Source organism: Balearica regulorum, chromosome 1 (genome assembly GCF_011004875.1).
Source record: "Balearica regulorum gibbericeps isolate bBalReg1 chromosome 1, bBalReg1.pri, whole genome shotgun sequence".
In the NCBI taxonomy this organism is placed as follows: Eukaryota; Metazoa; Chordata; class Aves; order Gruiformes; family Gruidae; genus Balearica; species Balearica regulorum.
The window spans coordinates 161,403,571-161,416,183 of NC_046184.1; the positions used below are offsets into that span (position 1 = coordinate 161,403,571).

The 12,613-nt window shown below is 36.8% G+C and overlaps 1 protein-coding gene and 1 long non-coding RNA gene across 3 annotated transcripts in view; both read left to right on the forward strand.

The window, feature by feature from the left end:
• Positions 1-12,613, forward strand: part of LOC142599687 (uncharacterized) — a 374,377-nt gene that overhangs the window by 289,147 nt on the left and 72,617 nt on the right. The gene's annotated exons all lie outside the window — the stretch shown is intronic.
• Positions 1-12,613, forward strand: part of UGGT2 (UDP-glucose glycoprotein glucosyltransferase 2) — a 93,469-nt gene that overhangs the window by 38,199 nt on the left and 42,657 nt on the right. For both annotated transcript variants that reach the window (XM_075741331.1, XM_075741332.1), the window contains exons 14-20: positions 1,571-1,656; positions 5,785-5,920; positions 7,492-7,623; positions 9,536-9,700; positions 10,141-10,264; positions 10,343-10,441; positions 12,301-12,395. In XM_075741331.1, coding sequence (XP_075597446.1) covers positions 1,571-1,656; positions 5,785-5,920; positions 7,492-7,623; positions 9,536-9,700; positions 10,141-10,264; positions 10,343-10,441; positions 12,301-12,395 — 837 coding nt within the window. The remainder of the gene's footprint in view (positions 1-1,570; positions 1,657-5,784; positions 5,921-7,491; positions 7,624-9,535; positions 9,701-10,140; positions 10,265-10,342; positions 10,442-12,300; positions 12,396-12,613) is intronic.

Below are 12,613 nucleotides of genomic sequence, written 5' to 3' on the forward strand. Positions count from 1 at the left end.
AGAATCATCTTCCTTGACCTGCTGGTCACACTTCTTTTGATGCAGCCCAGGATACGGTTGGCTTTCTGGGCTGTAAGCGCACATTACCAACTCGTGCCCAGTTTTTCATCCACCAGTACCCCCAAGTTCTTCTCCTCAGGGCTGGTCTCAATCCCTTCATCCACCAGCCTGTATTGATACCGGGGGTTGCCCCGACCCAGGTGCAGGACTTGGCACTTGCTCTGTTGCACCTCATGAGGTTCGCATGGGCCCACTTCTCGAGCTTGTCCAGGTCCCTCTGAATGGCATCCTGTTCCTCAGGTGTGTCCACCACACCACTCAGCTTGGTGTCATCTGCAAATTTGCTGAGAGTGCACTCAGTCCCACTGTCCGTGTCACTGAATCTATCAAACAGTACTGGTTCCAATACAGACCCCTGAGGGACGCCACTCGTCACCGATCTCCGTCTGGACATTGAGCCATTGACCACTACTCTCTGGATGCGACAATCCAGCCAATACTTCAACCACTGAATAGTCCATCCATCAAATCCGTTATCTCTGCAATTCAGAGAAGAAGGATGTTGTGGGGGACTGTTTCACAAGCCTTACAGAAGTCCAGACAGATGACATCAGTAGCTCTTCTTTTGTCCACTTCTGTAGTCACTCCAAGTGGCATGAAATTCAGTATATAAAAAGACTACCAAAATACAAGCAATATGTAATAAAAACTGTATGTTTATAATGAAGCATAAGATGTGTGTAATATGAAGTAGATTGTATTAGGTATTCAAAGTTAAATATTGGCATAGATGTATATAAGAGCTATATTATAGAAATCTACAACATATCATTTAACAATAATCTGAGGGGAAGGGAGTGTTCCAAATTTTTTAAATTATTCTGCTGCATTTCAGCTAATGTAGCAAAATTATGATAAATTCTAAGGGGAGTTGCAGTGCAAAGCTGAATAAATAAGGTACCAATGTCATAATTAAATCTGCATAAGGATAATCTATCTATGCAGACAGATCCCAGTTTTAGATTCTGTGCATGCCTGAAAGATCTGATTTTACACTTCAAGCTACAATAAGTGAAAGAGTGAATACAAAGATATGTGTCACAGGAAGGAAAAATTCTTTCCCAATGCTCCATTTTTTAATTAAAGTTTCAAGTCAGTATATTCTGTTTGTTTATTTTAGTTTGGTTTTCACAACAGAAGAGGGTTAGTTGAAAGAAATAATAGAAAAATCAGCATTAGATCCTTTTTAATTAAATATTAAGTTCATTAATAAAACCAAAGTATTGGCACAGAGTGTTTCAAAGGAGAGTAGTGATATCACTCGGTTTGAAGTTCAATAAATGGTTAAATCCTGTTTTCAGTATTTGGTCCAAATCCATTAATTCTGAAATTATTTTCATTTATACTCTTAATGTTTTCTTACAATGAATGCTCTAGGAAATTAAAAGCCATTGGAGCACACAGGTCCTTTGGAAATTTCTGTTCTTGTCTTAGATTTTATGTCTGAAAAAAAAATAGAAACAGACATCGAGAATAAATATTGGCTGTATGATATATTTTCTCTTCTTAGGTACTTTTTGTTGATCCTGTCCAAGAAGATACAGGTGATTATATGAAACTGGCAGAATTATTCTATCATCATAATGTACCACTTAGGTAAGGAAAACTGAACGTCTTGAAGAAAAGTCTTAAAAGAAGGTTGCTTTCCTTTTTTCTTGTTCATCTTCTATTCTGCTTGGCAGAGATGTGAATTCAAATGAAGTCCAATGCAACAACATTCTAATAAGACACTTTAGTTAGCCACTTGTGTTAAGCTTACTTGGGTATTAAATACTCAAGCAAATGGGTAGCAAGGGATAACATACTTGAGTGTGCAGAAAATGAACTGCAAATGTCTGATAAAAAAATTATCTTGTCAAATAGTCCCAGTGGATGCCCATGTGAAGTTGCATTCTAAGCAAAATATTTTGTAAAAGTAAAACATTATTTGAGGGCATTTTTTAATTTAGGTCTTTCAACTCAGGTTGTTTTACCTGATTTTGTTTTTAAATAAATACTTGAAGACCAAAGCAAGATTATCCTCACCACGTTTTGAATTTCTAAAAATTCATTCTGTGAGTCTGAACTAGGCATCATTTGAGAGAAAGAGATGCTTCTGAGGAAGAATCTGTTGATCTGAGATGCCTACTTTAAGAAAAAATTAGTTGCACTCAGAAGTGCCTCTTTATTTCCACAGCTTACAAAAGAAGAGAAGGGTGTCCAAACTAGATCCAAGGTTCAGCAAGATGAATTCCATGTGAAATATTTAAAATCTTCCTGTGAAATGGCTTTTTGTTTCCTCAATAAATTACAGGTTTTTCATTTTCCTTTAAAATTTTACTAGTTCTGATCATTGTTTTTTCTTTGTTTTTTATCATTCAATGACAAAAAAGGTAATGGAGGGCAGATATTCCTTATCTGTGCATTTTATCACTGTTGTCACTACCTGGGAGACAATACTGCTTCAGTCCTTGAGCAGAACATAGCCTAGATTTGCCTTTTCTGATACATAACAGTGTAAGAGCAGCCAAACTGGGTCAGACTAAAGTTCCATTTAGGTCAGTCTGTCTGCAGCAGGCCACAAGTTGCTGCCTAGGTAAAATAAAAAGGACAGGGCAACCAGGTACTTTTCCTGAGTAGTTTCCTGGCCTTCGCACATTTGAAGATCAAAGAATTCCAGACCTGGATGTAGTTTCTAAATATTTAGCAACCCTCAATGAATTTCTCTTCCATAAACTTTTCTGTTTTCCCCTTGAATTCATGTAAAGTTTTACCACCCACAGTATCCTTTTCCAGGTGTTTTCACAGTTGAACTACATGGTGTATGAAGAACTGCTTTGATTGTTTTGAGCCAGACTTTCAATAGCTTCATTTACTGTCTCTCTAGCTCTTAAAATTGTGAGACTAAGCAGTCTCCTGCTCTCTAGATGCCAGTCATGATTTTATAAAGCTCTACCATATTCTACCGCAGTCATTTCTTTCCCTAGGTTACTAGTTATTCCCTGCCTGAAAGCTGTTCCAAAGGTTGTTTTGTTGTCTGAGTTGTCCTTCTCTGAACTTTCTTAGTTTTAATACAACTTCTCTGAGATGAGAGCAACAGCCATGTACACAGTATTCAAGATACGGACAAATCATGGAGTCTATACTGTCATATAACATGTTGCTTTGCTGACTGTTCCTGTGGTACCCAGATGACACAAGACTTTAGGAAAAGTTATTTACAGTAATGAGGGATGTAAAAAATAGGAGAAGCAATTAATTGTACAACATGGTGCATCTTTATGCATTAATTATTCTTTATATCTTTTTACAAAACTTGCTATATTTCTTACTTTTCTCTGTCCTTTGGTCTGATGCACACCTGATTATATCCTGAACAGCTATCTAAACAATTTTATACTGATACGATAGATTCTGTTTTAATCATTTTAAAATATTTGATGTGCAGTGGCTATCCAAATGAAAAACTGACTTCCTAAATCAGCTCATTTAATTATCATTTGTAAGTATGAAGGTCTTCTGAAACATAAGCTCAGCATTGCAGGTTGTTGTGTTGCTGCAGTTACTCTCATGTATCATGAGATCAGTGGGGGTCTCCTGTTCTTGTAGCAGCTATGATGGAGCTGTACGCTTTGTGGAAAATTTGCAAGATGCACAGTGTTTCGTATAGCAGAAGACAGCTTTGAGTCTCTGGGATACTCCTTTAGAAAGACTATGATTCCCTTGTTCTGTCTTACAATTCGCCTCTTTTTGATAGTTGGCATAATTTTCAAGCTTTCAGCCGACTGCTGCGTATAGAACATGCGTAGTCAGGAATAGCCAGCAGCTTATACAGCTGTATTTCATAGATGGCTGCAATTCTGTAAGCCAGTTAGCACGTTATTAAGTGGTTTGGGTTGCAGTTTGGCAGCCGGAGACATCCCTACCAGTAGGTTTGCTAAAAAGTAAATGTAAAGGAGAACAAAGTTGAATAGCTGCTTCCATAGGGATTTTTCACGGAGCAGGTTTTTTTGTGCACTATTGGGTTTGTCTTGGGAGAAGTGACAGCTAATGGTAGAGGATTTTGCTGCAGACCTAGTAGGAATAGCGTTAGCTGCACATATTCAGGATGATTGAAGGATGCCTTCTGGAAAACTATGTGAAGTTGATCCCTAAACTGCTGTAACAGCAGAGTATTCACATAAAATCTCCATTTCTGATTCATATAAATATCTGGGTTTGGCCATCTTCTCTCCCCTGTTGTACAAGCAGGCTTAATGTTGAAGTACAGGGGTGGAGGGGAGGGTATCCTTCTAAGAAAATTTATTGAAAAGAGACAGTGGAAGGCTTGGAAATCATTAGAAGGGTTCTGATGGCTTTGTGCTCACAAAATTCCAGGTGGCTGGCAGAATCCACCTTCCTAGCCTTCATCTCTTAATGCAGGCAACTGTGTTCATGAAAAGGCTTTTATTTCTCCTCTTGGGAATCTGTCTGTTCTTGCTATGGGTGTACACATGCTCTGTCACTTGTGACTGGAAAATTTTCCTTTGAAAAGGAAAATTCTTTCTTGCTCCTCCTTATCTATTGATTGTGAGAAGATGGAACTTGTCTACTCTCTTTCCTTCCTCTCACTGTCAGGAACTGGCCTAATGTTTTCTGGCCCAGGTCAATTTGCTGGTCCCAAAGATCCTCGACAGAAGGCTCTTTCTTGTCCTTTTCTTATACCAGCTAAGATGGAGCTGACTGTAATGATCAGAAGTCCTTTCAAGTAGTGTAGTAGAGACCAGAAAGATCCTTATGTGTTCTCAGCAGGGAATATAAATTCAAATATCTTCAGTTTTAACTCTCCTGGGTCTTCAGTCTGTGAAAGACTTTGTGCTTTAGTCATTGTGTTATTATTTGCAGTCTGTTTGACCAGATTGTCTCATGGCTCAAAGCCTTTGTTCTCTGGAGAAACAGGATGTTCACATCAGTATCTTGGACTTTTGAGCTTTCTGGAGTGTTTGCCAAACCTTTCGGTGACATCTTCATGAGTTACATGTGCAAATGATGGTGCTCAATTTAATCAAAATGCTTTGTATAGACAAGCAAGTGGCTGTTAGGTTTGAATTTCTCCTGCTACTGTAGAACACCGAATCTCTGTTACACTTCATGCTGTAAAGGTGGTATGGCCCAATCAATCCAGGTTTCTTTCATGAGAACACTATCAAAATACCACCTCCACTATAAGATTTCTTGGGGTTTTTTCCTCTCAAGCCTCGTATTTCTAAGGGTTTTTTCATTTAATGGAAATGTAGGGAATTGTAGTCGATGTGTTAAAATTGCTGTGAATGGAGAATGAATGGGAATGGGAGGGTGGGGAAGCCCCAGAAGGTAAATAAGGCAAGAGAAGGGCTAGTAAGAATGGCATGTATTGATGACAGGGCATCAAGACCCCAGCATGTCTACGTGCAGCTAGTAAACACACCCATTTCAGGAAAAATAAAAGACAGATTATGCTCAGACTAAAACGTAGACTCAAAGTTAAGAGATTATGACAGGAATGTAAACAATGTCATTGTCATTACTTATGATCAGATAAGGAAAGAAGGGGCGGTAAGTAAATCCTAATGACTCCCAGAAATCTTAATTACTGTCAGCTTTTTGTGCCTACATGCTGGACAGATTACTTGAATGCAAACATCTTGTTCTTCTCTGTTGGTATTAGAATGTGTCTGAAACTGATATTGTTTTAAAATGTATGATCTCTTCTTTTTTTTTTTATAGAATTGGATTTGTTTTCATTTTAAGTACCAAAGAAGAAATCGATGGAAATGAGGACGCAGGAATAGCTCTTTGGAGAACTTTTAATTACGTTGCTGAGGAATCTGACACCTCTCAAGCCTTTACCTCGATAATGAATGTTAGTTCTTTCACAAGAAATCACTTCTTTTTTCTTTTTCTTTTTTTTTTTTAACTTACTACTTTTCTATATAGTTAGGATTTTGCTACCTTGTGACAACATGATTCATTTGCATTTACTTTACATGGAAGCAAATCCTTAAAAACTCACATAGCATTAATATGCTATAGAATGATTTGCAGAAATATTTTCCTCCTCCAGAAACCAACTGGTTCTTGTCATTTTACCTATCTACATGCTTTCTTCAAGAATGTAAAAAGGTAGATGCATACTTTACAGCTTTCAGTATTTTCTTGTGAAAAATGATTCTGTATTATTTGCATTGATGCGATGTGCCTGCCTTTGTGTTCTGTATCTCTTGGAGTACAGGCATTTTAATATCACTTTGGCAGTCCTATAAGCTTTGAAAAACTCTTGGTTGTTCTCTAGTGTAGAAAGTGAAACAGAGTAAGATTAAGTCCTTTTTTGGTCACATTTGAGCTGTTCGTGGATGTAGAAAACAGGAATATTCAAAGCTTGCAGCTTAACGAATGAGACAGGTTTTCTGTGTGAAAAAATGCAGGTTCATGTAAAGACAGGAATTTCAGAGACAAGAGACAAATGGAGGGAAATAAAGTGAGCAGTCTATGTGAAGACTCTGCAGGCAAAATTATATCCGAGAATATGGTATTAATACATAACATTTTTTCTTACTTTTGTTCTCTATTATTCTGTTCAGTGCCTAGAAACTAATGTCATGTACAAACTCAGAGAGCTTAAGATGAAAGGAATTGAAGTTACTAGGAGTACCTTGGAAGAGAAATAGAAATCCACAAGTGTTAGGAGCTGAAACGCATGTGTGACTATTGTGCACAACCAGATCACAAAATATCAATTTACAGTGTACTTTTTAAAACGTTGTGTTCCTCTATTTACTTTATTTCTTAATATAAAAAGGAGAGGATGATAAATATAATTAAAAGATAACAAAAAATCGAATCAGTAAAATACAGGTTTGAGATACTCAGTGCTATAGAGAGAAATGTGCTGTTCCTCATTTGAAAAGAAAATAATTGAATAATTTTCAATTCAAATTTCTTTTGTATGTTTGATGAAAGTAATAAAATCTTATGCTATGAAATAAAATAGCACTGGTAAGGAAAAATTGTCACTGTAGGAAAAACTATCACTGACTAATTCAGGCTTGAATTCATCCCATATAGATTCAGGTAACTACCCATGGTTAGGTAGTTTATAGTAAGAATTTAGATTCCTTCTCTAATCAGTGGATAGAAATAACCTTTCACATTCAGCTCACATAAGTGTGTTTACTTTGCCACTTCAGATTTGAACTAAAGGTATAAAAATAGATTAATCAGAACAGTGCTCTGATGAAAAACTGCACGTGTGATGGTGATAATTACTAAAGATCTATAAAAACTGCAATATAGCAATAAAAGCAATATAACAGTATACTGATGTAAAAATTATAGTGGCACTATAAAAATATATTTATTGTTTATTTTTATTCATTTTATTAAATTATGATTGAAAAATTATTACATATTACTTTTCTGTTACAATTTTTACAGATGTACCATGAAGTGAAAGATGGAAATGTTCTAACAGTAAATCATGTGAAAGATGTTCTTAGGAGTGAATACCCCCATGCTGATGTTCAGAGTATACTAGGTGTTCATTCTGAATACGATGAAGGGAGGAAGGTATGTTGACAGCAAAGTGGTAAGAAATGTTGCAGGACACATTTGCTAAGCTGAAAGATTGCTAAATGTTAAAGCATGTAAATACAGTATCTTTGAGTTAAATTTTTCTTCAGCCACCATTCAGGCATTAGCAGAAATGTTGAAAGGGTTTCTGCCTTGCTACTCTCACTATTAAAATTTACTATTGCCAGCTGCTTTCAGGAGCACAAGTGTTTTTCTAGCAAGTATGTTTGGGGGTCTCTCACTACAGAAATTGTTTACCTGTGTCTTCTGGGTGAGGAGCTGAAGCCTGTCTTCCAGGCGAATCATTGTTTCCTTTAATTGTGCTTTCTGGTTATAATTTCCTTTGGGAAAGACAGCTATGGATTTTGATTTGAAGGCTGGGGGCCCCAGTACAGGAGAGACATGGAGCTGTTGGAGCGAGTCCAGAGGAGGGCCATGAAGCTGATCAGAGGGCTGGAGCACCTCTCCTATGAGGACAGGCTGAGAGAGTTGGGGTTGTTCAGCCTGGACAAAAGGCGGCTCCGGGGAGATCTAATTGCAGCTTACCAGTTTCTGAAGGGGGCCTACAGGAAAGCTGGAGAGGGACTGTTTATCAGGGAGTGTAGTGACAGGACAAGGGGTAATGAGTTTAAGCTGAAGGAGGGTCGATTTAGATTAGATGTTAGAAAGAAATTATTTTCTGTGAGGGTGGTGAGGCACTGGAACAGGTTGCCCAGAGAGGTTGTGGATGGCCCCTCCCTGGCAGTGTTCAAGGCCAGGTTGGATGGGGCTTTGGGCAGCGTGGTCTAGTGGAGGGTGTCCCTGCCTATGGCAGGGGGGTTGGAACTAAATGATCTTTAAGGTCCCTTCCAACCCAAACCATTCTATGATTCTATGATTATGTAGATGATTTTCTGCTAAAATATATATTAAAAAATATATATTTTCTTTCATGTGTCTTCAGCCATGCCATCCATACAGTCTTGTGTTTCTGACACACGCCATCTATTTTATTTATTTCCTTTTAAAATCTGTTACATAACGCATATTACGTTCCTTTAAAAAGGTTCATCTGGACAGCCAGAAAAAAAGGTGCTGTTTGCCTTATGTTGCTTGTTCCTCACTGAGTCGCACAGAGGCTTTATATAGAAGGGCCATTTGAACCTGCCCTGGAAACAGCTGGATACACTTAGGGAAGGAAAGCTTCCCACAGAGAATATTAAAGGAAGAAAACCAGATGGAGACTCACCAGGAGGAAGCCCCCTGTATGAGCAGGGACTGTGAGACTGTGATGAAGATCAGGGAGGAGACAGTGGGGTGACAGAAAGATGGACACATAGATACTGCCATAGAGTTTGTAGCCATCCAGAAAGTGACACTGAAAGAAAACATGAAAGGTTACAGAATAGGAAGGGGGAACTACTTACAGTATATTTTTATTTCTGTTTGTCTCGCTGAATTTTCTCTGTTTGGGAAAAATTAGCGTGTTCTGCTGTCTTATCCAATAAGGCTTGGTTTTTGAACATAAAAGCCTTGTGAGGGTTTTGGGGGTGCTGTCTTTGGGGAAAAGGTCTAGGTTGATCCACCTCAAACTACGACTGTCTCAAGGTCCTTCTCCAATGTTACTTACTTAATATTTTTGCTAAGAATATTAAGCAAAATAAACTGTTTCTCAGCAAGATGATAAAGCAGAAGTTTAAAGCACCATATATAGATCTATCATTTCTTTTGTCATTCCATTTGAGAAATGAGTCCCATTTGTCCTCTTTGGTTTCCAAATATTTCCTCTTTTGTCCCTGCTACTCATGAGAAGGTGTGACAGTGAATAGTGCTTGGAGATTAGAGTTCATTGTCTCTTGATATTAGTTTCATTTTTTTGCTACAGTCAGCCACAGTCTATTTAATCCTGTGATATTTCTGATATGATCAGGCAGGAGCAACCTTTTATAAAAAGACTGGCCTGGGTCCACTGCCTCAAGCTCTGTTTAATGGCGTGCCCTTTAACAGAGAAGAGATGGATGCTGCAGAGTTAGAGACAGTTATTCTTCAGAGGATTATTGATGCCACCGGCTTCTTCCAGAGGGCAGTGTTCATGGTATGTTTAGCATTTCTGAATGAACGCAAGGTGAAATATTTGGCAGTGGGTTGTTTGAGTCATGTTTATATATTCAATTTTTTATAATGAGATGGCTTGTAATTAATAACATGACAACTGAAATTACATTGTTACATTAATTTGCAGTCATGGTTTTGAAACAGAATATTTAGATTATACAAGATTGAAGGTTCAACTAAGCATGCAGTGATCATGGACTTTTTCAACCGGAAACTGAGAATGTACTGAGTTGTTCATTGAAAAATATGTATCTGGTATTTTGAAATACTATCTGTGTGATATTTATACATTTTTTACTTGATATTGTCCATAATTTGGTGTATATAGAAGCATTAAGCTTAGTTGAAAGATTGTACAATTACTTGGTCTTTGTCTTCAATTAAATCTGTACTTTCATAGTTTCTTTTCTCTTACTACAGGGTTTGTTAAATGATCATATAAATGCAATAGATTTTCTTATGGATCAGCACAATGTAGTTTCCCGTATAAATCCCACTATTCTTGGAGCAGAAAGAAGATACATACATTTCAGACCCACATCTGGTAACTACTTTTCTCGGATTGGCTGTTGCTATGATTTTCCTTTTTTAAGTCTAACATGTTGTGTTTTACATTTTGCAGTTCCATTTGATGTGGAAGACTTCTCTACTTTCTCATTTTTGGACTCACAGGATAAAAGTGCTGTAATTTCAGACAACATGATGTATTTAACAAGAAAGGGTATATGAATTTCTATATGGCGCTTATATATATATATATATATGTATGTATGTATTAAAAATCGTTGAAATTTGCCAGTAAAATATCCCAATTAAATAAGTATCCTTAGGATCCCATATAAATAAACACATTTCCCAATATCCCAGTATCTTCTTTCAGGAGCCAGATTGTATCGTAATATTATAGGCATAAATTATAATAACAATAGTGATTTTAGATTTTAAAGTTTTGAAATGGGATGGATGTCATGGCTAGTTGTTTTTTGGTTCACAGACATGAAGTTAAAAAGCTTTGCAAGACTTTTGCAGCTTCCAAAACAGATTCAGTTTTCATACTAACATGGTTTTACTTGAGGATATTAAAACGAGTATATTCAGTTTTCAAGTGACTCTTAGTTGCAGAATTATCAAGTGAAGAATGTATAGTCTTTGTCATATCTATATCAAAATTAGGTGTTTCTACAATTTAAGGAAAAATTTATTTTAGTTCTTATTTATTAGCATTCAGTATGTCTTTATTTTTCCCCTAATTAGATTGTTTAATTTTGATAGCTGAAGCTTTGTCTTTCTGTAGAAAAGAAAAAATACATATATTCTGATGGATTATCACTCATTTATACATTTTATCTTGCTAAAACTCACACTTTTTTGTACATTTAAAGTATTTTTTGATGTAAAATATTCTTATTGCATGTGCAAGTACTTTCCCCTGGAGTTAGAAGAAATTATAATTACAGCAGTGGGGGCGTAATAGTGCATGGAATTTTGCAATGGTCTGTACCTTGTTAACTTCTGGGAGTAGACTGTTAACTGCTCATTTACATCAGTCCATCAAGGGACAGAATAATCCTATTAACAAAGTGCTATTCTTTCAGTAATTATCATGTGGTGTTAACATAGTTTTTACTTATTCCATTATCAGAAAGAAATGCCATATACTTACACGTCTTTAGAAAAAAATTATTTGATTCTGTTTGATTCTCTGTCTACAACCACAGAGACATCCCCGCTAGTTGTCAAATGATGACTGGTTTTCAATCTGTAGGCTCATTTTTAAGATTCAGATCTCTTGTGTAAAATCCATAACCTTTAAGCTAGAATCTACATTTCAAATATCTGTCCCCACTGTGTTTCTCTAGACTGCAACAGCTGTTAAGAATAAGCTTTTCCTAGAATCTCACCGGAACCTTGTAAAATTCCCATGTATACCTATTAGTTTTAGGGGATATATGATAAACCTGAGTGGACTGATACTCTTCCGCAGATAATTTTGCAGAATTTTTCATGTGCCATTGCCCTTCCATAAAGAATAAAGAACAGGAGGCTATAGACCAAGCAAAAGGGAAAATTTCTGTGTATATACCTATTTGATACTTTACTTTCTTTGCATTTGTATTTAGTATATTCCTGTTTATATCGACAAATGGTAAGTTTTGTCCTGCCTTTAGTTGAAGAACTCTGCTGCCAGGGAAAGTGAATGGCCTAACTCGTTCTTGTAACTACTTAATTCTTTTCATGTCTGGCTGTATGACCAGCCTCCTTCAAATGTTCACAAGACACCTCTGGTAAAGCAGGTCTTGTTATTTGGAGCTAGATTATTATTTAGGGCCATCTTGTTTCAGAGGTACAACAATAGATTAGCTATTTAATGACTCTGTCATATTAACATGATGAAGTATCTCCTAAGAATTTTATTTCAATTCAGAAGGCAAAGGTTTCTGATGTGGCAAAGATTAGTCTTACAGTTGAAGTCAGCAAACATACACGTAAACTTCAAAATCTCAAACAGAATTAATTCATTATTCATTATTTGTGAGAAGATTCTCCAGAATGTAAAGCAGGATTATCTTTAATTTTCAGATGAAGATGCATTATATGCTGTTACTATCTGGATTATTGCTGACTTTGATAAACCAGCTGGGAGACGACTGCTTTCTAATGCCTTGAAACACCTGGTGAGTTTCTAGAAGTTCTTATTAAAATCATAGATTCATAGAATACCAGGTTGGAAGGGACCTCAAGGATCATCTGGTCCAACCTTTCTTTGCAAAAGCACAATCTAGACAAGATGGCCCAGCACCCTGTCCAGCCGAATCTTGAAAGTGTCCACTATTGGGGAATCCACCACTTTCCTGGGGAGATTATTCCAATGGCTGATCGTTCTCATTGTGAA